This window comes from Protomyctophum bolini, assembly GCF_963924005.1.
Source record: "Protomyctophum bolini genome assembly, chromosome: 9".
Classification (NCBI taxonomy): Eukaryota; Metazoa; Chordata; class Actinopteri; order Myctophiformes; family Myctophidae; genus Protomyctophum; species Protomyctophum bolini.
The window spans coordinates 2,227,206-2,254,299 of NC_137870.1; the positions used below are offsets into that span (position 1 = coordinate 2,227,206).

The 27,094-nt window shown below is 42.8% G+C and overlaps 1 protein-coding gene across 1 annotated transcript in view; it reads left to right on the top strand.

Moving 5' to 3' along the window:
- Nucleotides 1-19,358, top strand: part of LOC308321254 (uncharacterized protein) — a 77,891-nt gene extending 58,533 nt beyond the window's left edge. Inside the window, exons 37-53 of the mRNA XM_080772093.1 lie at nt 161-250; nt 2,921-3,060; nt 5,159-5,285; nt 6,051-6,131; nt 7,307-7,408; nt 9,315-9,362; nt 9,930-10,115; nt 10,891-11,021; nt 11,806-11,923; nt 12,945-13,016; nt 13,825-13,950; nt 14,695-14,793; nt 15,220-15,435; nt 16,566-16,743; nt 16,928-17,042; nt 17,937-18,109; nt 19,201-19,358. Coding sequence (XP_080628219.1) covers nt 161-250; nt 2,921-3,060; nt 5,159-5,285; nt 6,051-6,131; nt 7,307-7,408; nt 9,315-9,362; nt 9,930-10,115; nt 10,891-11,021; nt 11,806-11,923; nt 12,945-13,016; nt 13,825-13,950; nt 14,695-14,793; nt 15,220-15,435; nt 16,566-16,743; nt 16,928-17,042; nt 17,937-18,109; nt 19,201-19,279 — 2,081 coding nt within the window. The 3' untranslated portion in view covers nt 19,280-19,358. The remainder of the gene's footprint in view (nt 1-160; nt 251-2,920; nt 3,061-5,158; nt 5,286-6,050; nt 6,132-7,306; nt 7,409-9,314; nt 9,363-9,929; nt 10,116-10,890; nt 11,022-11,805; nt 11,924-12,944; nt 13,017-13,824; nt 13,951-14,694; nt 14,794-15,219; nt 15,436-16,565; nt 16,744-16,927; nt 17,043-17,936; nt 18,110-19,200) is intronic.
- The last annotated feature ends 7,736 nt before the right edge of the window (nt 19,359-27,094 follow it).

Here is a 27,094-nt window from a genome sequence, read left to right on the forward strand (position 1 = left end):
GAAAATGAACATGTTGAGGGCAGAACTGGAAATGGTGTGTGTGTGTGTGTGTGTGTGTGTGTGTGTGTGTGTGCGTGTGCGTGTGTGTGCGTGTGTGTGTGTGTGTGTGTGTGTGTGTGTGTGTGTGTGTGTGTGTGTGTGTGTGTGTGTGTGCGTGTAGGGCCTCCCGGAGATGCGGGCAGACATGGAGACAAAGGAGTCCCCGGTGCCCACGGTCACCCCGGTAACATAGGAGACATGGGGTTGCCAGGTAACAAAAAACACCCTTACCCTGTCCATATATGGACAATGTTATTGTTTTTTCTGACTTTTATTCCTAGGGCACTTTGTGGGCGCCATTTTGTTTACGTCATCATGTTTTTTCTAGGGCACTTTGTGGGCGTGGCGCTGCCGCCATTTTGTTTACATCATCATTTTTTTATCTTCTGAGGGCTGAGTTGGGGTCATGTGCTGTGGGACATGTGTGAGGGCAGGGGGAGACAGATGCCCCCCCCTACCCAATCTCCCCCTCAGCGGGAGAGAGAGAGAGACAATTGTGTTCTTATCTCAAATGATTATAACTAAAGATTACCACGTCTGTCAACTTCAAACAGGTTATTTCACAGTCACCCTAAAGTGAACTAAATTAAATTCAGGGGGTGTGACGTCTGCCTCATCAATGTTGGTATTTGTTTGATTATATTGGTCTGGTCTGAGAGGGCACAACTTGTTTAGTTTTTTTAACATGGTGAACGCAGTTAGGCCGATGTAGACAATGATAATAAAACGTCCAAATTATTTGAGAAGAAATGTGATGTATTGAGAAAAATTACTACAATGACATTGTGTGCCCCACACACACGTATTGATGATTACCGAAGTCCTGACGTAACTCGCTCATCCCTTCGATTCCCCTCCTGGTTCGCGGAAGTAATTTCTCTATGGAGAATAACATGGGGTGATCTTAATATCGTCTACTATAAGCGTTGTGGTCCAAAAATAAACAAGCTGTCTCTGCGTTATTGTCTGGGAGGTGTCTCTGTATCGTTTGCAACAGTCAGTCACTCATATATGATACAGTCTGCTTCTAGCGAAAATGTAACTAATTCAGCAGCAGTAACATTAGCGTTTTCTCTCAGTCAGTCGATTCTTCATATCCATATGAGTGAAGCGGCCGGGATGACATGTTTATTTTTCAAACACAGTTCTTATATGAAGCAATCTAAAAATCCTCCTATGGCGATTTCAATGCAACTAAAAAAATACATGAACCTGGGGACAGACGCCCTCTACTGAAAGTGACGTCAGACTTCGGTGCTCTATAAAAAAGAAATAACGTATTTGACAAACCTATACATGTTATCGTTTTGACCCATGCATAGATGTAGTTTTTTAAGGCATGATCTGAGAAGTTTGAGAACTGATCATCTGCTTTTCAGGTAGCGGTATGATTGATTGAAAACAGCTACTATTAACAGTAGGCCTATGCAGGAAAACAAAAAGCATAGGACAAGTGCTGTTCAATGTAAGGACCAGGGGGGGGCGCCACCATGCCATGTGGTGGACATTTTCTCAAAACTAGATTCGATTTGAAAACTAGATAATAATGCAAATTTTGTAAATGTAAAATACATTCCATCTATGTTATTGCAGTTACAATTGAACAGTTTGAAGTGATTCAAGTTAGCTGTACTAACCTATAGTAAACACAATGATACGTTACTAATAAAAAGGCATGACATACACCATTCAAAAAAAGAAATTGTTAAAGATTTATTTACAATAATGTCACCAACGTTGGAGAAAAAAAAGTCGCGGTGAAATCCGTCTTTTATATAATTTGATCAATCCATTTTTCCCCCTGACTTTCTGTTGGTAAGGTTTTGAATTTAGCAATTAAAAGCATGGGTCTAAAACTACAAGTAACTTCATGGAATAAATTATAGCCTACTTGCAGTGTTATTTATTTGAAAACTCAATTAGCATACTAGTTACTTTTTAGATTGTATCATTACAAAACATACACTAAACAACGTCCGTCCTATATTTCTATATTGCAATATTGATACTTTCTCATCTCTATTTATTTTTATTCTAAGAGTTTAGATGTCCTTATTATGTGTGTCCACTCAAGTCATTCTGTGCAGTTGACAGTGTGGAGTGGTTAGAGGATGGGGGGAGTGTTTATGCAAGGCCTAGGGGTGGAGGCAAGTATCTATTGTCACACCCATTCCTGGGCTCAGAGATGCTAAATACTATGAAATCTTAAAATGGCAAATTCTGTACTTTGGTGTTTTCAGTTAAACAAGTTTCAAATGGTCATATCTTCTTCATTTCCCCCCCAATTTCAATGAGCAATAGATCATATGAAAGGTTACAGTGTGCAGGTTCATAATATGTAAAGAACTGAAAAATGACCAGGGCCCCCTTGTATATAAAACCACTGTCCCCGGTGACATATGCGTCAGAACCGCCGCGTGTCATTCTCGTCATGATTCGTCGTCCTGCGTATGTGATTACTGCTGCTTCATATAACAGATTTAACACATAGTCTGCGCCTGTATTACATAATCTCATGAAATACACACACACACGCACACACACATGCACACACACACACACACACACACACACACACACACACACACACACACACACACACACACACACACACACACACACACACACACACACACACACACACACACACACACAGAGAGAGAGAGAGATGTGGTGCATTTATAAATAGATTAACATATTCATATTGATTTGACTTGTATATAGATATACTTGTTCATTAATATAATACACATACATCAGGCAAACGATGCATTCCCCTGTGATTATGCACACGCGCAGTTATGATTATATATTTTTGTATTTGTTATTTTTCTCGTGCATTTATTTTTCACAAGTTGTCTGGGGTTTTGTTTTCCATCAGGTCAAAAGGGTGGCAAAGGTGACCCAGGTTCCCGCGGAGAGCCCGGTTCTGACGGAGTCCCAGGCCTCACTGGAGTTAAAGGCTCTAAAGGGGAAGCCAGTATCCCAGGACCAGGACCCAAAGGAGCTCAGGGAGAAAAGGTAGCATCCACACACGCACATGTGCACGCACACACACACACACACACACACACACACACACACACACACACACACACACACCTGCACAGCTGCACGCACAGTAAAGGTCTCCACACACCGGGCGCGAATCGGGTGCAAATTCGGATTTTTAGCTGCGTTTCTCCATCGGGTTTTCCGAAAAACGCGGCCGGTGTGCAACCACCTTAACAGTAACAGTAATCGTGGTATTGTTTCTTTTAATGTATTAGTAGATGAAACATGTCACCCTCGGCAAGGAGGCTGACATCATCACTTCTCTGACAAACTCCTTTTCCTGACAACCCCTTTACTAACAGCCGCGGTTCACGCAAAACCTATTTCTCTGATGCCGACTGTGTGAGAGTCATCTATAGAATGAAGCCCATGTAAGGATTGACTGCCTGTTACATTCCGTGTACTTCTCCTGCTAGTATAAATGTATGGGCCCTTTAGAGACATTTAGGCCAGGGGAGGAAGCTGCAGTTAAATTCCGGGACGTTGCAGTACTGCATCTTCTTCATTTTGTTTAAGGGAAGCACAGAAAACTAAGCATCCAAAAACATCCCAAAACTAAATATTATCCACTTCTTCTAGGCCTGGAGCCCATGAGCCTCCTTTTGTGCAGCGCATTTTGATAGCATAAATATTAGGCTGGCTCCGGTTAGAAGATAGAATCAAGCAATTGAAAATGGGACTGACTAAAAAATTGTACATGCCACCCTGACCTGCCCTCCCTGCTCTCAGCTGCCTACTTGTGGCCAAGAACACGACGGTAATTAAAACAAAAAAAAGAAAAAGTGAGCAACACCCAGAGCCACAATACTAGAGGGAGCGTGAACAATGAACTGGTGCCATGCAGTTTTAAAACAAATATGGGTAAATTCACCTTCCACAGCACTGCACTGTTTTGAGGGCATTCCACGGTGTGGAATGCCCTGAAAACAAGCAAATCAATGTCTTCCTTTAACACGATGGACGCCAGATCGCCTCGCAACCCGTCAAATGACGGGTTAAGATTTAACCCCGGAGGTCGCCAAACCCGTCAGATGGCGTTTAGTAAGGGTTATATTATTAGTACCATGCAGCCGAAGCTCAACACTAACCTTCCGTGCTGCCCAGGCTGCAAAACGGTACCTCGTGAGCATCAATGCTCGCCTCCCATAAGGATCCACTCATTGTCGTTTCTTTGTTGCTTGTTGTCTCCGAAAAAATACTCCAAAGGTTGTTGATATTTTAGTCCAAACCGCCCGGCGTTCAGATGTAAACAGTGATTTCTGGTCGCATCGCGCCAGCCATGTCACCGCTTGTGGTGAAACCTGAGACATGTCTGTTGCTGTTCTAAAAGGTTTTTGCGCCTCTACTCGTTGTATTGGGCTGTATTGACGGTAATAGAATGGCGCCTATATAGGGTATAATTATTGCTGGCTCCCTGCGGTCATTTCAAATGGCCAGCAGGAGGTGCTGAAAGTGTTAAAACAGGCCTGGAAATTCACCTGTAAGCAGGTCAAAAGGAGAGGAAATGATCCCCCCACGCCCACCTCTTTAACCCCCTTCTGACTTACTTCTACTCCAACCTGTACATAGATGTCATGTTTTTTAGATCAATTTTTGTTGTCCATTCTTTATTGTTCATGTCTTGATTGCGTGTGCGTGCATAAGACCCGAATGGAAGACTGCAAGGTCTTTCTTCGGTGCTATCCTTTTGGACCAAATGCTAGACTGTACCCTTACCTGTGGTGTTTGCATTTTTCATTATCTAATAAAATAATCAATCAATAAATCAATCAATATATTGTTCTCCGACTTGGTATAGATCTCATTCTCTCATGAGTTTCCTTTTGGCAGAATTGATAGTTTGATGAAGAAATTGACCACCCACCAGACACGGAGGATATATCAGCACGCGCGCACGCACGCACGCACGCACGTCGCACGCACGCACACACACACACACACACACACACACACACACACACACACACACACACACACACACACACACACACACACACACACACACACACACACACACACACACACACCCTTTTGACCATATCCTTTCACTGTGTGCTCCTGTCAGGGGGTGGTGGGAGTTAGAGCAACAGCAGGAGTGAAGGGAGATAGGGGAGATGCAGGAACGCCTGGAGTGCCAGGAAACAGCGGTCCCGGTGGCGACAGAGGCTCACAGGGCGACGCTGGAGAAAGAGGTTGTCTGTCTGTCCGTCCGTCCGTCTGTCTGTCTGTCTGTCTGTCTGTCTGTCTGTCTGTCTGTCTGTCTGTCTGTCTGTCTGTCTGTCTGTCTGTCCGTCCGTCCGTCCGTCCGTCCGTCCGTCCGTCCGTCCGTCCGTCCGTCCGTCCGTCCGTCCGTCCGTCTGTCTGTCTGTCTGTCTGTCTGTCTGTCTGTCTGTCCGTCCGTCTGTCTAGCTAGAAGACACAATAGAAACTATATTTACTGTAGCAACTGCCTATAGCAATGATTTGTTCGTGATGTCAATATTGTCAATGTCGTTCCATGAATTCATAAAATGAATGAGTACTTAAATGTACTTTTTTTATTTTTTATTTTCTTTTTTATCCCACGATTTTGTAACCCATTGTTCACCCCTGTGTCAATCATCTAATGTGATCCTGGGCTATACACACCCTCCACCAACCTAGTCCCCATATATGGGGGACAAGGGGAGAGCAACGGACTTGAACTCATGCTTCCTTCATGCCTGAGTGTCCAAGTTGCTCCTTTACACCTGACAGGGGGGAGTTTCCCTGGTTGGACGTATAGCGCGTGGAAGGAACACGTTATTCCAACCAGTTCCTTTCCCCTCCATCAGGTGCCCCGGCTGGCCAGGGGGAGGCAGTTTAGAGACCAGTTCCTTTCCCCTCCATCAGGCGCCCCGGCTGGCCAGGGGGAGGCAGTTTAGAGACCAGGATTACTTGAATGTACTTCTAACGGCGTGTCTATCTCTGTATGTCAGGTGTTCCAGGGATACCCGGGCTGCAGGGTGTCGACGGAGCCTCCGGAGCTACGGGAGCCGATGGACCCAATGGGCTCCCAGGTACCCCAGCATAGCATACCCAATGGTTCTGGTGTGTGTGTGTGTGTGTGTGTGTGTGTGTGTGTGTGTGTGTGTGTGTGTGTGTGTGTGTGTGTGTGTGTGTGTGTGTGTGTGTGTGTGGGCCAATCTTCAAGCAGTGGCGTGCACAGACATTTAGAGGGGCAGGTGCTCAAGTGAAAAAAGGGCACCTTGTGCAGCACGTGGAACCGGCCGGTTGCCTTAATAGTGTGAGATTTTATAGATTTTGGAACATAATTCATATATTAGAACCTTTTTTTTTAATCAAAATTGATCAGTGTCACCATGGCCCACATACTGTACACTGTACAAACACTAGGGGGTGCTCTAGCACTAGGGGGCACACCCTCTGTGCACGCCACTGTCTCCAAGCTTTGTAGATCTGCTATTTATACTAATATTTATAATAATGAATTGCATTTTTATAGCGCTTTTCCAAGTGCTCAAAGCGCTTTACAACGGTTCATTCATTCATACATTGGGAGGTGAAGCGGTGAACAGTCGACGCCAGCGTCCTCACTTCCCACCCCCAATCCAACCCTTGATGCTGAGTGTCAAGCAGGGAGGCACTGGGTCCCATTATTTAGAGTCTTTGGTATGACCCGGCCGGGGATCGAACCCCCAACCTCCCAGTCTCAGGGCGGACACTCTAACCACAAGGCCACTGAGCTGGTTATCAGTGGAAGCGAGTCAACGAAATGTAATGCCTCAACTCCTACAATGGGCTTTAATAATATGCCCTTTGGGCCTGCCGGTGCACTTCCGGTCGGCAGCCCACTCGTTCACTGTGAACGTACGGTCGTGATTTTGTATAGGAATAAAGTTCAGTTCTTTTAAAGGTGTAGGGAAATGGAAATGGTGGACATTTTATTTTGAAGTTTAATCCTGAGATGCTGGCTCTGAAGTGGCCCATTTTATTTCAGGAAGCTCAGCTCAGCTTTGCCTCGGTGGTTAAACTCCCTGTCGGTGAATTATCTCCCGACACTGACCACCTAGCCATATATTATCCCTTACGTATTATATTACAGTATTTATTTACAGTATTACAGTATCTATTTATTCCAGTAATGTTATTAGAAGTCATGGTGGTTACATAAAAATGGCTATTACTTCATGTTATTAACGGTCAAGACTCTACGACTGTGTGTCCCCTACAGGTAACCACGGCCACCCCGGGTACCCGGGCCTTCCGGGGCCTAGAGGGAGTCAAGGACGAGATGGAATACCAGGACCGGCTGGAGAGAAAGGAGACATGGGAGGTAGGGGAGGAGACATGCTGTAGAAAGGTCCCATAATATGAGATAGGAGAGGACCGGAGAGAGTAGGAGGCAGAAGAGGAGACATGGGAGGTAGGGGAGGAGACATGCTGTAGAAAGGTCCCATAATATGAGATAGGAGAGGACAGGAGAGAGTAAGAGGCAGAAGAGGAGACATGCTGTAGAAAGGTCCCATAATATGAGATAGGAGAGGACAGGAGAGAGTAGGAGGCAGAAGAGGAGACATGCTGTAGAAAGGTCCCATAATATGAGATAGGAGAGGACAGGAGAGAGTAGGAGGCAGAAGAGGAGAGATGGGAGGTAGGAGACATGCTGTAGAAAGGTCCCATAATATGAGATAGGAGAGGACAGGAGAGAGTAGGAGGCAGAAGAGGAGACATGCTGTAGAAAGGTCCCATAATATGAGATAGGAGAGGACAGGAGAGAGTAGGAGGCAGAAGAGGAGACATGGGAGGTACTGTATACAGGAGCAGTCGCGTGACCATCAGTGTTGTTTTCGTCGACTAAAACGAAGACGAAAAATGTTCGTCGACTACCTATTTTCACTGACGAAAACTAAACGGAAACTAAATGAAAACTTAAAGTTATGATGACTAAAACTAAGACTAAATATACTGACGATTTCGTCAACACATAGTTTTTAAAACTAAAATAGATTTTTTTATTTTTCATAAATCAGTGCTATTGAACAGCCTTACTTCTGTGTGTTATTTTGGAAATATTGAACCAATGAAAAGTACCGGTAGTAAAAAAGCGCTTCGGAACTCCATTGGACGCTCAAACTGTCTGCTATGTACAAGCAACTAACTCCACCACCTCTCCTCTCAAACTGTCTGCTACAAGCAACTAACTCCACCACCTCTCCTCCCCCCGTCATGCAAGTCATTGACAATATATAAAGTCACAACGTCAACGTTGATGAGGCAGTGTTTTCAAAATATAAGCTGAAAAATGTGTATTTTTAATTTCCTGACATTTTGGAGTTAGGTGGTTTCTTTCCGACAGCAGAGATATCTACTGTAACTTGTATTAATACTAGCATTGTGTCTTACATTCCTATGTTTATTGAAAGGACGATTAAGCCTATACCAATGGTTACAAAACAGAGTGGCATCATAATGTGACCAGATTTGACTGAGAGCCTGCCATCGCGCAAATTCCAGCTTTTCACCAGAGGAGGAAAACCTTTTTATTATTTTCAAAATGAGTTAATAGCACAGGCATACTCTTCACATACTAGAGCATGTCTGTCTGAAGTATCAGAGCTGAAATCGACATGTAAATATGAAATAAATGCCCAAACATGTAGCTAGGTGTAATGTTAGAGACCATAGACGTGAACCTTTCAAGCCTGTATTCTCAACTCGCTGAATCTCTGCAAGACATTACTCTATAAGCCATATCTCCAAAACGGGTGGGTCAAACTGAACAACCAATATGTCAATTTGAAGCTATATGATTCCCTGCTTTCATATGACATATGAAAAAACTAAAATTCAAAAAGATCCAATGGCAGTCCCTCTGTCAAATTTAGTCACATATTATGTATAGCCTGATATTTGGGTGCATTCATAAATACGCTCTTGAGAATCTGCTCCGATTTCAGAGCTCAGAGTGGTCTGGTAGCAGTTCATTTTTACATTTCCATCTATGCATTACAATTATTTGTATTTCATCCTGTATTTCGTGTTATTGGTACTTTTCAGGGATTACGGATGGTGCATTCTTGCTAAAAACCAATATATTTACATTGTAAAATATATTGTAAATATATTTACATTATATTTACAAGTAAACCTGTGTTAATGTTTTTTTTAATTTTATTTAATGAACTTCTGAATCCCAGTTAGTAATTGTGGCATTCTTTGCTGTGATTGGTTCATTATAGTTCCTGGTGTTGGACCTCTCGGACAAGTCGGACAAAAAGGTCAACTTGGTGAGTTTCCCTTAAGAAATAAAATCAGCTAAATTTGCATGTGCTTAAATTCACATTTAGATTTTTTTTCAGATGTCAAGATTTTCTGAGATGATAGAATGGTGATGGATGATGATGCTCATGGAAGGGGAACCTTCTGAAAGCTTCATGGGCTCAAAGATAATCAACTTCAAAATAATAAAAAAACTGTCAAAATGACCTCTTAGACCTTCTAGTGTTAAAAACTAGTAGCTAGTTATAATATTGATGTAATAATAATGAACTAGTAACTACATCTGTACAGACAGTACAGTATATGGGGCGGTTGCGCTTCCTCTGAACATCTCTCCAACAGTGGGTGCTACAAAAAACAACGAATTGAAACATATAATTTAACATTTCTTTATCTGCGCCGAGAAATGGCTGAGGCCAAAACACGTTAGCCCAGATAAAGAAATGGGCACTTCTCGTGCCACTGTTTCCACTTTGGTGGTTTCTTTTGATAACCCGGCGATAACCAATAATGAACCCGTCATTATCAGTTCATAGACCAACGGAACCATTCGTTTCTCCTCTTCCCATGTCAAGGTATACAAGGAGACGAGGGGCCTCCAGGGGCCTACGGACCCCCGGGTCCTCAAGGGGAACTGGGGGACAGAGGTCCCACGGGACAGGCGGGAGAACTTGGGGAGCCGGGCAGTTCGGGCATAGATGGGTCTTGTATCCAGGGGCCCAAAGGAGACAGGGGCCCCATTGGAGAAACAGGAGAAAGAGGTACACTTTACACACAGTTTATATATCAGTGGTGGTAAAAGTACTCAATGTACTGATACAAAAAGTATCAATTTATAAATACACTGTATTAATACAAACAACGAAAATAGCTGATCTGCATGAGTGTTCACACGGATAAAATCTATAATAATCTTTTGAAAAATAACAGATGTATTATTCACTGCACGGCTGAAGTGGTTAATGTATGTTTTGTAGTGATAATACAAAAAGTAACTGGTACGTTTTCAAATAATTGTAGTGGAGTAAAAGTACTGTACAATATTTGCCTCTGAGATGTAGTGGAGTAGAAGTAAAAGTACAGAGAATTGGAAATACTCCAGCAAAGCAGGAAATGAAAACCCCAATGCATTCTCCCATCGGCACTTCTTATTTAATTTATTTAAAGACGGTTACGCCGCGGACAAAGCCAACTCGGATCGTGACAAATCATGACAATGAACACAATGTTTTGGGCCGATCAAATCATTAGAAAGAAGAAAAGAAAGTCAGGAGACAACACTATTTGTTTCGTTTTTCGTCTTATAAATTATTTGATCGGCCCAAAACATTGTGTTCATTGTCATGATTTGTCACGATCCGAGTTGGCTTTGTCCGCGGCGTAACCGTCTTTAAATAAATTATATTAGAAGTGCCGATGGGAGAATGCATTGGGGTTTCATTTCCTGGGCCACTCGTTTTTCTGAAAGGGGGAGGGACTGCGGCGCTCTATTGTGGTGTGTGTGTGTGTGTATCATGTTTATATTATCTTCTGTAGGCCCTGAGGGCCCGTCGGGGCCCCCTGGTGAGCCAGGTCCAGGTTTTAAGGGAGACAATGGAGCCAAGGGAGCAATGGGACTGCTGGGCACTCCAGGTTACCATGGAGACCCTGGGTTACCTGGCCAACCGGTAAGTTACCATGGAGACCCTGGGTTACCTGGCCAACCGGTAAGTTACCATGGAGACCCTGGGTTACCTGGCCAACCGGTAAGTTACCACGGAGACCCTGGGTTACCTGGCCAACCGGTAAGTTACCATGGAGACCCTGGGTTACCTGGCCAACCGGTAAGTTACCATGGAGACCCTGGGTTACCTGGCCAACCGGTAAGTTACCATGGAGACCCTGGGTTACCTGGCCAACCGGTAAGTTACCACGGAGACCCTGGGTTACCTGGCCAACCGGTAAGTTACCATGGAGACCCTGGGTTACCTGGCCAACCGGTAAGTTACCACGGAGACCCTGGGTTACCTGGCCAACCGGTAAGTTACCATGGAGACCCTGGGTTACCTGGCCAACCGGTGAGACAAAACAAATGCTATATCATCATCATCATCATCATACTATAATTCTGACAATGTCTGTCTGTGTGTGTGTGACTGTCTGTGTGTCAGAAACACCTCCGTAGCTCCTCACTGCCTGCACCAATCACTCCCACTTTTCACTCAGGCATTGACCATAATAATATGGAGGTCTTAACGAAGCCCTTTTTTCCAATTTAACACATTATAAATTAATAATTAATTTATTAGTGAATAAAAAAAATGCGAAAACGCACCCAGGGTGCATACCCGGCAAGTATTTCACAACGGGTTAAGGGCTAGTGTATAATATTTGAGTACAATTACAGAACAGAATATAGAAACTGATTATGAGTCTATTTTGGTTTTGGTTTCTTTTGTGTTTTCCCATCAGGGTGAGGATGGGTCTCCGGGAGGCCAGGGTCCCAAAGGGCTGATGGGAGACATTGGGAACATGGGTCCTATTGGTAAGTGGCAGACAGTGTTGTTATTGGCAGCACATTTCTATTTTAGTTTTAGTCGTAGCCTTTGGAATGAAACTTAATTTAGTTTTAGTCACATTTTAGTGTTAGTCTAGTTTTAGTCGACTAAATATAATACGATTTTAGTCGACTAAATCTACAGTTGATTTAGTCGGGTGAAATGTGCGACGCGTTGTGAGCTCGTAGATCGGCTATTTTCAGCATGCAAGTGTAAAATGACTTATTCTGGATCTCTTGTCCACTAGTCCCTTACTCCCTTACTAACTTCTAGTTTTTATTTGTTGACGAAATTGTCAGTATATTTGGTCATAGTTTTAGTCATCATAGCTTAGTTTTTTTTATTTCCATTTAGTTTACGTTTTTCAGTGGAAAAAGGTAGTCGATGAACATTTTTCGTCTCAGTTTTAGTCAACAAAATGAACACTGGTGTCAGAGGAGGCTGATGAAAAACAGCCAAAAGACACGCTCATCTATGTACCTCAATAGAGCGTCGCAGTCCCGCCCCCTTTCATGACGACGCCAGGCCCAGGAAATAGTTTCCAATGCATTTTTCCCCATAGACATTTCAAAGCGTATTTATTTAAAGACCGTATAAGCGTCGTACAAAGCCAACTCGTGACAAATCATGACAACAAACACAATATTTGTTCAGCCCGAAAAATTGTGTTTGTTGTCATGATTTGTCACGACAAGAGTTGGCTCTGTCCTCGGCGTATAAACGTCTTTAAATAAATACTTTCTGAAAAGTCTATTTAATTTGTGCCTTTTTACCGTGAGGCTGCCGCCGTGTAAAAGCAGTGTGTGCTTGTTCCAATGTGTAGCGACTCGAGTGTGTATGTAACGAGTGTGTGTGGGGGGAAACTCCGTCTTTTGAAATGAACGCGTATGGTGGCACCGGGAACTGAGGTTTATGCTAACAGCTAGCCGCAATTATAGAGTTAAAACAAGGTTCAGATCCCAGATCAGAGATGTTGCAATCAACCAATATTAAGGCGCACAAAGTACAGATCCTAGTTCAGGAAAGGCCCAGTGATCGTGTTTGATATTTCAGGTGAGAACGGTGATAAGGGGACAGAAGGAAGCCATGGTGTTTCGGGACTTCTAGGACTTCCTGGGAAGCCAGGTAACATTATTAATTACTCGTGAGTATATGAACATCCTGTGTTAATTTGTCTGTATACGTTTTCATCATTACTCTTGGTACAGTATACTGTACTGACGAAGCCAACTCGGCTCCTGACAAATCATGACAATAAACACAATGATTTGGGCCCAACAAATAATTAGAAAGAAGAGAAAAAGGGCAGCTAGGGTACAACTAGGGATGTTTCGCTTCCGATCCAATCCCGATACCTCCATTTTGGTTGGTTTGGTTGGTTTTCACAACCAAGTGTCACTGTTGCGCAGCCTAACACACACACACACACACACACACACACACACACACACACGGTAACTCTGTCATTTCTCGACCGTTTCGGTCGCCGGAACCGGACCGGAACCGGACCGGCACCCTGGGCACGTTCCTGTGGGTCTGGAAGTTCCGGGGGAATTTCATGATGAATTCCTGTTCTGTTCTTTAACTACATAGAAGTGTCTATTTGTATGTCTCTAAATGTTTTTGATGAATTGAACAATGTGGACCCTGTTGTAAACAAGTGTAATGCTTAATTGGGTCGTCCACTCACAGTTAACAGTCTCTGTATTGAGTTTGTACTCTGTACTACTGTAATTCTACAAACTGTTAATAAATATTTCAATCAATCAAAGCCCACACAGAGTTGCACCACTTAGCCTAACTTCACACGGGTGTGATTATTTTTTTATCAAACTCGGAAAGTAGCCGATCTGCACGATGAAATGTCACGCTCCCGTCACGGGTGTCACTCAATGACAGTGCTAAAACGACTACTCACTACTGCCCCCTGTAGGTCCCAGAGGAATGGAGTTCCACATACAGCTTGAGCTGTTGCCAGGAGACAAGGGTTCAGCGGGACCAGCGGGGCCACCAGGAGAGACAGGGGACCTCGGGGCCGTGGGCGAGTTTGGACCTCCAGGTAATGTGTCCCTGAGACAGGGGACCTGGGGGGGGGGGGGGGGGTAATGTGTCCCTGACTATCACCAGGAGAGACAGGGGGGGTTAATGTGTCCCTGACTATCACCAGGAGAGACAGGGGGGGGTTAATGTGTCCCTGACTTTCACCAGGGGGGGGGGGGTTAATGTGTCCCTGACTATCACCAGGAGAGACAGGGGGGGGTTAATGTGTCCCTGACTTTCACCAGGGGGGGGGGGGGGGTTAATGTGTCTCTGACTATCACCAGGAGATACAGGGGGGGGTTAATGTGTCCCTGACTTTCACCAGGGGGGGGGAGGGGGGGTTAATGTGTCCCTGACTATCACCAGGAGAGACAGGGGGGGGTTAATGTGTCCCTGACTATCACCAGGAGAGACAGGGGGGGGTTAATGTGTCCCTGACTATCACCAGGAGATACAGGGGACCTGGGGGGGGGGGGGGGGGGGGGGGTTAATGTGACCCTGACTATCACCAGGAGATACAGGGGGACAGGGAGTCCTTTTTGTTTGGTTTCAGAATAGAATGACCCTGTCAGGTCTCAGGGGGGTCATCTCCTGTGGTCGTCGGGGCGTCTGCATTTTTGTTGCAAAGGAAACATCGTCTTGACAATTTGATGCCCCCCCCCCCCCCCAACCTTAAAACTGAACCCTGACCCCTAACTGACCCTGACGTTGGTTTTGGTTCAATATGATCAGTGTATATGACGTATTGTTTTTGTGTTTCCAGGTGTACCGGGACACAGAGGAGAGCAGGGTCTAGGCGGACCGATAGGTCTACCTGGGTTCCTCGGAGTGAAGGGTGACGGTGGCTTCCCTGGACCGCAAGGTATCAATCATTCAATCAATCAATCAGTCGATCAATCAATTAACCCATTCTAGGCGGGAACTCCTTTTGGTGTTCGCATTATGTTATGCTTTAGCTATTGAAAAATAGCAGATCTACAAGCTCGTAGGTTGTAGGTCTGCTATTTTTTGAAAAATCGAAGAACCACTGACATAGAAACATGGCTTTTTTCAGAAAACTGTCAGGACATTTTTTGAATCTGATCTCAGGTCAAAATGGGTTAAGCAAGCAATCAATCAATCAATTGTGTTGTGTCTTGGATCAACGGCCTCACAATGAAAACTCATTTTTCTTGCAATAATCCTCACGACGGAGTCCACAGGGTGAGAATCACTGAACTATGTTGTACAGAGTACAAAAACACTCTACATATTGTGTGCGTGCATTGCGTGCATTATGTGTCTATAGGTATCCAGGGTGAAAAGGGCCCAGGCGGGCTGAAGGGTCGCCGCGGGCCCCCGGGCCACATCAGCTCCACCCCCCAGGCACCGGACGGCTTCCTGTTCACCAAGCACAGCCAGAGACGGGACGTCCCGCCGTGCCCCGAGGGCTCCGACCGCCTCTACACCGGATACTCCCTGCTGTTCATCAACGGGAACAACCGGGCGCACGGTCAAGACCTCGGTAAACACAACATAATAATAATAAAACTTTATTTGTATAGCACCTTTCATGACATGAAATGCAGCTCAAAGTGCTTTACAGAACAATGGAGAATAAAAGAAAAACAAGGCAACGACATTAAAAAACAAGCAGTAATGCAATACAGTGAGGACATGAATAACAAAAAAGATTAAAATAAAAGATCAATTAAAAGCAATGTTGTAGAAGTGGGTCTTGAGCTGAGCTTTAAAAATGTCTACAGAGGCTGCCTGTCGAAGGTACAGTGGGAGTTTGTTCCATGCCGACGGCCCCTAGAAGCAAAAAGCTGCTTCCCCGTATTCTTTAGTTGCCATTTTTTTTGGCAAAGCGAGCAGGCCAGCAGTGGAAGACCTTAGGGAGCGGTTTGGGACATATTTAGGCAGGCAGTCATGTCATCCAAATCTCAACCAGTGTTGATTTCCCTCGACTGAAACTATAAGATGAGAAATGTTCGTCCGACTTACCTTTTCTTTTTCCACTGACGAAAACTAAATGGAAAATATAATGAAAACTAAAGCTATGATGACTAAAAATAAGACTAAATATACTGACAATTTCGTCCAGTGTAAGTCATTTTACAACTGGTTGCATGCTGAAAATAGCTGATCTACAACGCGTCGCGCTGTGAGCTAACACTATAAGACATTCCATGTGACTAAAATGTGACTAAAACTAAATTAAAACTATTCAAGAGACTATGACTAAAACTAAAATCAAAATGTGCTGCCAAAAACAACACAAATAAGGTAAGTATGACGAGGAAACCCCGTGCAGCTGGGCTTTAATAATAATAATAATAATCGGAAAAAAGGCGTAAGTAGACGGTCCTTCCGGGTGCTTCAAAACACCTCTGAGCAACTTCCACTTCCACTGACCCAAGGTCAGTCTCTATACTCTATGGTCATAGTGGAATTGCTTCTCATCGCGTGGCTTCGTCCACCAGGTGGCACTCGTTAATGTGTTAACGTGATGGCTTTCTGTGTTGGTGTAATGTCACTATAGGTATTAGTGTGACGGCTCTGTGCTAAGAGCATGTCTTTCCGTGTTCATATGTCATGTCGTTCGTTCCATGTTAATGTGAAGGCTCTACTAATGGCAGGTGTGTTTCTCAGGTTCGTTAGGCAGCTGTCTTGCTCGTTTTTCCACGATGCCGTTTCTCTTCTGTAACACTGACGACACATGCCGCTACGCCTCACGAAACGACTACTCCTATTGGCTGTCCACTGACAAAGCAATGCCCAGTGACATGGCCCTGCTCTCCGGAGATTCACTAGAGGGATACGTCAGCAGGTAACGCACGCACGCACGCACACATGCACGCACGCACGCACGCACGCACGCACGCACGCACGCACGCACGCACACATGCACGCACGCACGCACGCACGCACGCACGCACGCACGCACACTGTTTTTTTTCAGCTACAGGATTATACATGTTTTGTCAAACGTTTGTGTGTTTATTCTCGCTCAGGTGTTCTGTATGTGAGACCAAAGCCAACGTCATCGCCGTCCACAGTCAGACATGTCAAATTCCACAATGTCCCAGTGGGTGGCGCTCTTTGTGGAAAGGATACTCCTTTGTCATGGTAAGTATTCTCCATATACTGTACGTATGTCATATCGTCAGTTGCTAAATGCACAGCATCCCATCGTAGTCCGTCTTCTACATAGGATTTTAGGATCATTGAGGCCACATTTTTATCTGTGCTGGACATCATTTATCGTCATTTATTTATCGTCTACGTACCACTCAGCTCTCCACTGATTGGCTAGGCTCCTTCTGGCTCCTTTTGCCAACCTCAGCATTGGTGCACCCAATTCTTAGAATATTTTGCAACAAGAATTTAAAGCATCAATATTGGCCAATTTAGGGACATACAGCCAGGTAATACAATCATTCATTACCTGTACAGCATGTCACTGTTTTAACTGATTGCTGTCGACCTGTAACCGTTTTCAGTTGTTAACCCATTCTGAACGGGAACCCGTTTTGGTGTTAGCATCATGTTATGCTTTAGCTATTGAAAAATAGCAGATCTACAAGCTCGTAGGTCTGCTATTTTTGAAAAATCGAAGAACGACTGACATTTTTAGAATCTGATCTCAGGTCAGAGAATGGGTTAATCAGACCAGTGTGTGTCCAGTGGAAACCTCGTATGAATCTGATCTCAGGTCAGAATGGGTGAACTTATTGTTTTTCTTTGTTCTCGTTGTGGTCGTATAGCATGGTTGTTTGTAGCAATCTCTGCGTCATTGTAAATGAGGGTCTCCCTCAATGATCTCTCAGAGAATTCAAATAAAGGTTGAATGAACGTCAATAACAGTATCACGTGCGTGTGCGTGTGCGTGCGTGTGCGTGCGTGTGCGTGTGTGTGCGTGTGTGTGTGTGTGTGTGTGTGTGTGTGTGTGTGTGTGTGTGTGTGTGTGTGCGCGTGCGCGCGTGCGTGCGTGCGCGCGTGCGTGCGTGCGTGCGTGTGTAGCAAACTGGAGTTGGTTCCGAGGGTTCTGGTCAGCCTCTAGCGTCTCCTGGCTCCTGTCTGGAGCATTTCAGCCGTGTTCCGTTCATCGAGTGTCACGGCCGAGGAACCTGCAACTATTACTCTGACTCCTATTCCTATTGGTTGGCTGCCATAGACCCCAACAACATGTTCAGGTAAGCGTGCACGCTTGGCCCGGCCGGCAGCGGTTGGCCCGAACGGTTTGCGGAGCGGTCTTGATATCGGAAAGATCGCTAGTTCGTATCCCCGGACCGGCACGTTAAAATTACCACCGCTGAAGTGCCCTTGAGCAAGGCATTGAACCCCTACCATGAAATGTTCTATGAGCAGGGCCTGGCTGTAAACAAGTTATTGAGCTTAGTCCAGTTATCCTGGGTAAACATAGTAACTTTGCTTTGCTTTGCACGCACGCACACACGATAGGGATAATCCATGATGAACTGTGTAATTACAATGTGGAAACTAATTGATAACCTGAAGGCTCGGACTTAATTTGTATGGCTATTTCATGGGCACTTGCCGACTATTAAAATGTATGAGCAGTGTGTATTAATTTAGAATGAAAATCAAATCAAACCTTATAGCACATTTACAACAGCCCAAGGCTGACCCAAAGTGCTGAACATGGTCAAAACAACAGAACAAAGCAATATAAAGCTTTGATACAAAATAAACAAGAAGCATGAACGAGACAATAAAATAGACTCAGAGCATACATTAGAACAGAACAAAATATCGGAAGACAAGAATGGTTATAAGACCATAATACTGTGTGGTTATCTGAAAATACACACACCTTCCGAACAATCGCAACGCAGTATTTTTCACGGCAGGGTAGAGTATAGTGTTATATATATATATATGTATTGTATATATATACACACACCCTAAAACAGTAACATACAAAAGCACATACCGGTACATACATAGCATTGCTTTCGGGTGAAACCTTGTATGTCTAAAACCATTCCTGTTTTTATTTATTTTATATTAAAAAAAAGAAACATATCGAAAAATGTCAATCTACAGGCTAACACCGTGTCACGGTGATGTGAGCTTGTAGATCTGCTATTTCCACTGCTTTAGTGTGACACTGAAATATGGATATATATACACAAGGTTTCTGTCGGACAGCAACGACAGACTACACACCGAATAACAGTAAAACTACAGTAAACTACATTAATAAATGAACAAAATGATGAACATTAACCTCTATATGACATTATGTGTCTCGCCCCCACAGTAAGCCCCAGCCCCAGACAGTTAAAGGAGACCATCCAGGGAACATCGTCAGCCGCTGTCGAGTATGCATCAAAGAATAGTGTCCACGGAGACTACTGTACATCGGTAACATACACTGGTAACCTTCACTGTACAACCTGTACTGTTAACCTTCACCACGACTTGACAACAACTACAACCTGTACTGTTAAAGGGACACTTCACCCTTTTTGAAAAAAGATATATGTTAATGACGTTTAGAAGCTTTAGATCACTTTCCTGGGGGTATTTATGTGTGTAATATGTGGTTTTAGATATTTTAGATTGTAGCAGTGAGCGTGTTGTCTCTGATGTCATGGACACTGGTCTCACTACCTTCCTGGACTACAATTCCCATAATTCTTTGGTGCACTGCTCCTCCTTGTGGAAAGGGGGGAGAGCTGTCTTACTGAGACAACATGTAGTCCAGGAAGGAAGTGAGCCCAGTGTCCATGACATCAGAGACAACAGGCTCACTGCTACAATCTAAAATATCTAAAACCACATATCACACACATAAAGACCCCCAGGAAAGTGTTCTAAAGCTCCTAAACGTCATTAACATATATTTTTTTGCAAAAAGGGTGAAGTGTCCCTTTAACCTTCACGACTACTTGGACAACAACAACTACAACCTACACTGGGAACCATATGACGACTACCTTGGCAGCAACATCAGCACATGAAAGTAACCATTACCAACGCCCTGTTCCCCACGACTGCATTTCCTCTGTCGGTCACCAGGGGCAGAATGCACCTGAACTGAATTTAGACAAAAACTCCCATAATCCACCAAATTTGTATTGGGTCACAGCAACCGAGTTAGCGCTGTAACAGAATGGAGATGATGGAGTTACTATGATGACAATACAGTGTGTGTGTGTGTGTGTGTGTGTGTGTGTGTGTGTGTGTGTGTGTGTGTGTGTGTGTGTGTGTGTGTGTGTGTGTGTGTGTGTGTGTGTGTGCATGCGTGTGTATGTGTATGTGTTTAACAAGCAGAGTCAGAGTTATGAGATGTCAATATCCCTACAGTGTTTAGCATTAGTAAACCTCTTACAATAGCTAAAACAGCTGGTAGTGGTGATATTTTGCACAGGTGTGTAACTCGGTGTAGGTGGAAAATTATATCTATAGCGGTTATTAGTGGTGGGTGAAATAAACCATACATTGCTGTATCGCGATATTATATCCTCTTGTGAAACATTATCGATCTAGCGGAACAAAGTATATATCATTTTTAGTAAAAGCAAAAACACACTCTTTCAATTCTATCTCTTCTCCTGGAATGATCCATAGGGTTGTGTAGTTAGCAGGTTGTGTATAGAGTGTAAATACTAACGAAGGGGCGGAGACCTCGGCATTCAAGTTGAAAGGTTAGGCACATGCTCTCGTCTTGTATAGTGAAATATGGTTTCAGTGGAATCTGAGTTGATACAATGCGAGGCAACAGCTACAGTTACAGTAGCCTACAGTGTTTCTACAGTATAGACTACAGTACCCTGTAGCATTTATATATAGTATACTATTAGTATACTATAGTAGCCCTTAACCCATTTTGGGGCGGGAACCCCTGTTGGTTGTTTTAAGCATTGTTATACTTTAGCTATTGAAAAATATCTACAAACTCTGCTATTTTTGAAAAGTTGTGAAAAAAGGGCCGCAAATCTTTGAATATATATTTCACAGCGGACATTTTTAACTAAAATATTGGCTTCTTCTGGGGGGGGGGGTCCCTGGAACTACATAGATGGGGATTGAGATGGGGGGGGGTCCGTGGCCCAATAGAGATAATTCTGGGGGTCCTTGACATGAAAAAGGTTGAGCACCGCTGACATAGAAACATGTTTTTCTTTTCAGATTTTCTTTAGGATTTAGAAGCCTTTTTTTTAAATCGACCTCAGTCCAAAATGGGTTAATGTCTGGGTAAGGGTTGTGTGTACACTTTTGAGCCTAAAGGGAGCCCTGTTGAATTTCATCAGGAAGGAACAGAGTAGCACAGCTGTCGCTATCATATATATATATATATATATATATATATATATATATATATATATATATATATATATATATATATATATATATATATATATTATATAAGAAAGCTAGTTGACTCGCCCGCGCTGCTGCCCACTGGAGAGCGACGTCGTCACGCGGCAGCCATCTTACCTCGGGGCAGCATAACATCTATGGGGGCCTTTTGTACTTTTAAATAATCGTGACTTTCTCAATTTACAACCGATTTTCAAATGGTTCGGTTCGTGAATGTTAGAGACTTTTATATCATGTATGTTTTTATATGACGTCGTTCATATGTTAGAGCCGTCGTCTGCATGCTTTTATACCATGTATCATTTTTATATGACGTCGTTCATATACGAAAAATAACATCAAGCTGATCCTGAATCACATAGCCACATTGATAACGTTTGTAATGAACCGACCCGTTTGTAAATCCGTCAATATTTGAGGGAGTTATGACTTAGAGAACATACTGTACTGTACTGTACTGTACTGTACTGTACTGTACTGTACTGTAGCCCCGAGACAAGGTGGCGGCCGGGTGAACTACGTCAGAGACTCCGCCTTGAGCCATCTAGCCTTTATATAATGTCTATGGGCTGGTAGAGTATACATAGAACTACACACATCCCAGAATGCACTGGGCCATCTAGCCTTTATATAATGTCTATGGGCTGGTAGAGTATACATAGAACTACACACATCCCAGAATGCACTGGGCCATCTAGCCTTTATTTAATGTCTATGGGCTGGTAGAGTATACATAGAACTACACACATCCCAGAATGCACTGGGCCATCTAGCCTTTATTTAATGTCTATGGGCTGGTAGAGTATACATAGAACTACACATCCCAGAATGCACTGGGCCATCTAGCCTTTATATAATGTCTATGGGCTGGTAGAGTATACATAGAACTACACACATCCCAGAATTCACTGGGCCATCTAGCCTTTATATAATGTCTATGGGCTGGTAGAGTATACATAGAACTACACACATCCCAGAATGCACTGGGCCATCTAGCCTTTATATAATGTCTATGGGCTGGTAGAGTATACATAGAACTACACATCCCAGGATGCACTGGGCCATCTAGCCTTTATATAATGTCTATGGGCTGGTAGAGTATACATAGAACTACACATCCCAGAATGCACTGGGCCATCTAGCCTTTATATAATGTCTTTAGGCTGGTAGAGTATACATAGAACTACACACATCCCAGAATGCACTGGGCCATCTAGCCTTTAATATAATGTCTATGGTCGCTATGATCAAACCTGGACAAAAATGGATGCATCGGCAGTCACCTAAATTAATATGAGACTTTAACAGCGTAGTTTGTCTAACTTCATCGTGGTGCCAGATTCACCACAACGGTATTTTTTTACATACCGTAATAGAAATCACTTGTAATCACTGAACTGTATCCATTCAAACACAGCTGCCACAGATCCTACAATACAGAAAATACTATTACTATTTAAAAAAAAAAACAACCCTTTTAAGATAGTTGAAATAGCCAATCTCCAAGCTCACAATGAACGTGTCGATGTAGATGGGCTAGTTGAACTATTTGTTTTTTTGTTTTTACAAAATGGTCAAAAATGGCAAACAAGTTTACGGAAAAACTGTAAAAAAAGAATTGCTGCCGGCAATATACTCTTAATCTTATTGTGCATGTGTCAAACGCCAGGCCAGGCCATTGTGATATCTTTAGATATATATGCTTTGCACAAATTATCCAGGACGTATCATGATATCACAAGCCCTTCAACCTCAGCCTCTCAAAAATAATAGTCATGTCAAATGTCGTTGCTTATAGCCTTTGAAAAAAGATGATTCATGCGTTCTTATTTATTTATTGTATTTTCAGTTTTTTGCTGAAATGACCGTATGTCAATTGCATCACAGCCTCTATGCCAATACAATACAATGACATGTGTCTTGTCATAAATACGGTAGCACATTTCACGTGACCTTTACTTTGACATGGACAGGTAACGAGATCTTCAAGCCAACACACCCTATATACTTTCGAATAATTCAATTCAATCTTTATTGCAGACTCAGGGGAATCCATATCACAGTAAAAAAAACTACGATATAATAGATGCAAAGAAGAATATAGAAAGAAATATACGATAAAAAGAGTTCCATGTTCAGTTTCGAACATACAGACAGGTTCGCCAATGGTTCCACAGCCTGGAGGAGAACCTGACAGAACTACGTACCGGGTTAGTAATGACATCAATGACGTAATTTACTGACACAGATACCCTACACATAAATCTATACATTGCGTAGCACAGCAGCGCAGGTGACCAACACTGACAAACATCTGGCTTGCACTGGAGCTAATAAGATTAACGGCTATTCTTTTTGGCAAGCAACACCGTTGTGCGATACAGAAATTGAGCTTAAGTGAGCAACAAAGTCAGACTTCTGCTTTGATATTGTAATATTGATGCAACATAAAACTCCAAAGATTTTTTTTTTTTTTCAGGTATTATAGATCAATGTTTTTTGTTTTTTTTAGCAGCTAAACTTTATTGCAAATTGCAAATATTGCAAACAAGATAATTATCCAAACCATTACATTACTCAAAGTGAGGCTTGCAAGTAAATAGGATGTGGAGGTATTGATACAAATTTGTATCCAGCAACTGTGTATAAGGTCTGGTTTAGTCAGTCTTTCAAAGATGAATGAACACATTGATGTCAGACTTTTCAATCTATTTTCACTCGCAAGAAGTACTAGCTAATCTGTTTCTACTCCAAACATGACAGGTGACTAGAAGTCAACGGTATAGGATCATGTAGGTGAAGATTGTTATTGTTGTTAAAGGAATGTGTCTGGCAGCAGACAAACAGAGGGTATATCTTTGTGTAATAAGTGTGATCATGTAACACAAATGATGGACAATGCAGGATGTATCGGAGGACGGCCTGCATGGTACTGAGTTAGCTGGTCGTCCTGGAAGGTTCCTCTGAATAGACACTGTTATTCAAATGATTTGCTACAGTCTTTATAATTGTTCTTTAAGTATTTATTATCTATGTAGTGGGTCGCACTACTAGTATCGTCTGGTTTGGTTGTATAAGTAACGTTTAGTTTAACAAAGCTCTACAATTCTAGCACGCCATGCTTTGTTTTAACCCTGACTGGAAATAAGAATTCAAGCTATTAACTCTCATTTATGTATTCTCAAGACAAAGTTAGCCTGAGGTGGGTTACATAATACTGTACTGTAGCTTTGTGGAGATGTGACATACTGTGTTGCATTATGGTTTAATTTTGAGACTGTTTGTTTTAAAACAATATAATTGGCTCATAATTCTCCTATCTCTGTGGTAACCGCTGTTTACTGTCTGTCTGTCTGTCTGTCTGTCTGCCTGCTGTTACCCTGGCTTGCAAACTGTGCCTTCTAACATTATTTTACATTCTTTATACAAAAATAGTTGGTTTGGTTTGTTGTGACAAATGTTTTTTTTATTAAGTTCAAATGTTTCACTGCTGATTAATAAAATATATTTCTGTTGACTGATAAAAGATGTGTCCCCACACTATATGATTACACAATGTAAAAACTTGGAATTGTTAAGTTTGTCTTTATTAAACAAAAGTGTTGTGAAGATACTTATGACTGTATTAGACTATCACAGTGGTTCCTTAAACCTTGTAGCTCAAAACCACAAAGAGAAAATGTATGTTGAAAATAGCTGATCAAGACTATAATATAAGCTCACAATGTAGTTGTAGATCTGCTATGTTCACTATACTTCTTCAACGTTTTTATTAATTTATTTCTTACATTCATACTGTAGACATACATTAATAGATTTCGATCGACATTGCTCAAAATTAAAAATTTATGAAAATCTGTAGAATCTTTTTTTCTTCCATTTTTTTCTTTTTCTTTTAATTATTATTAAAAAAAAAATTACAATACAACAGCCCGACAGGCTGACACAGAACAACACAAAATTTGAAAATAAAAAGGGAGGGAGGGAGGCTATGCTATCCATACAGTACAATACACTAATAGAACCACATGTGAGAAAGCGAGTATATACAGTATAATAACAATGTATTAAAAATCCATTCTGGGCGGGAACCCCTTTTGGTGTTTTAACTAAGCATTATGTTATACTTTAGCTATTGAAAAATAGCAGACCTACAAGCTCTACGAGCTTGTAGGTCTGCTATTTTTTAAAATATATTCTTTCAGAAGACTTTTTTTTTTAAATTTTGACGTCAGGCCTAAATTCGTTAACAATTAAAGACATTCTAGTAAACTGCGGGCGAGGTGGTGGTGGTGGTGGTGTGTGTGTGTGTGTGTGTGTGTGTGTGTGTGTGTGTGTGTCTGTGTGTGTGTGACTGTGTGTGTAGGGGGGGGGGGGTATTTAGGCTGCCCCAACCCAGTGTTTGGCGACCACAGGACGCTCATGTTAGTCACGGTGAAACAGAAGGCATGTTGCACTAAATGTTTCTGTCTCTGTGTGCTCGACGATAATGACTTTATGGCCTTCCTAATGGAGCTTCCATTTAAACTCCATCAGACCTAATTACACGCACACACACGTCGCACACGTCACACACGTTAAATGAACTATAAAAACCCGTTAAAACAGTCAGAGACATTCCATCGTCACTATACAGAGACATGCATAAGTCCCATGCTGTCAGTCAAACATCATGGCATCATGTGACCAGCTGTGGACGTACGGTCTTTAAAAGGAGAAGACCTTGCACATACAGAAAACCACCTCATCTCTGACTGACCTGACTCAGACCAGATCATCTCTGAATCTCATCTAGACCTGCAAAGAAAGCTCCATCTAGAATAAAAAACAACACAACAGCAGTAAGTACAACACCTTAACTCACTCTCTCTTTCTCTCTCTCTTGAATGGAATTTGTTTGTTTTTATTTTTATTTTTCGGTGCACAGGTGGGTCATGTCGGGCATCACAGCACATTTCGTCATTGTTACAGGTCATTTATTACATTTCTATTTCATGGTATAACAGGTCTTAACGGTATAACAGACCATGGTGACATTGATCAATAAATAAAAAAGCTTCTAATATATTACTTATGCCCCAAAATCTATAAATCTCACACTATTAAAGGCAACCGGCCGGTTCCATGCCTTGATGCCGTCGGTCGTAATGACATATTTTATGCTTGCTGAAAATAGCCGATCTACAAGCTCACAACGCCTCGCGCTGCGACGGCATTTGCAAGTGTTAAATGTCTTCTACTGGATCTCTTGTCCACACTAGTCCCTTCCTAACATCTTAGTCTATTTGTTGATGAGATTGTCAGTATATTTAGTCTTATAGTTGTTAGTCATCGTAGCTATAGCTTTCATTTAGTTTCCATTTCGTTTTCGTCAGATAGTTTTAGTCGACAAAATCAACACTGGTTATAGTTATTAATGTTATCCTCCTTCATACAGACTATGCAGTAAATCAACACTGGTTATATAACGTTATCCTCCTTCATACAGACTATGCAGTCAGTCCCCACTTCCAGAGTCCTGCTGGTGGTCGCTCTCATCGTGGTGATCTCGAGCCCCGCCCCCGCCACGTCTCAACCTCTGAACCATGAGCAGCTCCAACCTCTACTGCGGCAGCAGCCATTACTGCAGAGAACACGCTCCATCGCTCTGCTTCCTCAGGTCAGACATACATTCACAGAGAACACGCTCCATCGCTCTGCTTCCTCAGGTCAGACATACATTCACAGAGAACACGCTCCCTCGCTCTGCTTCCTCAGGTCAGATATACATTCACAGAGAACACGCTCTGTCTCCCTGCTTCCTCAGGTCAGATATACATTCACAGAGA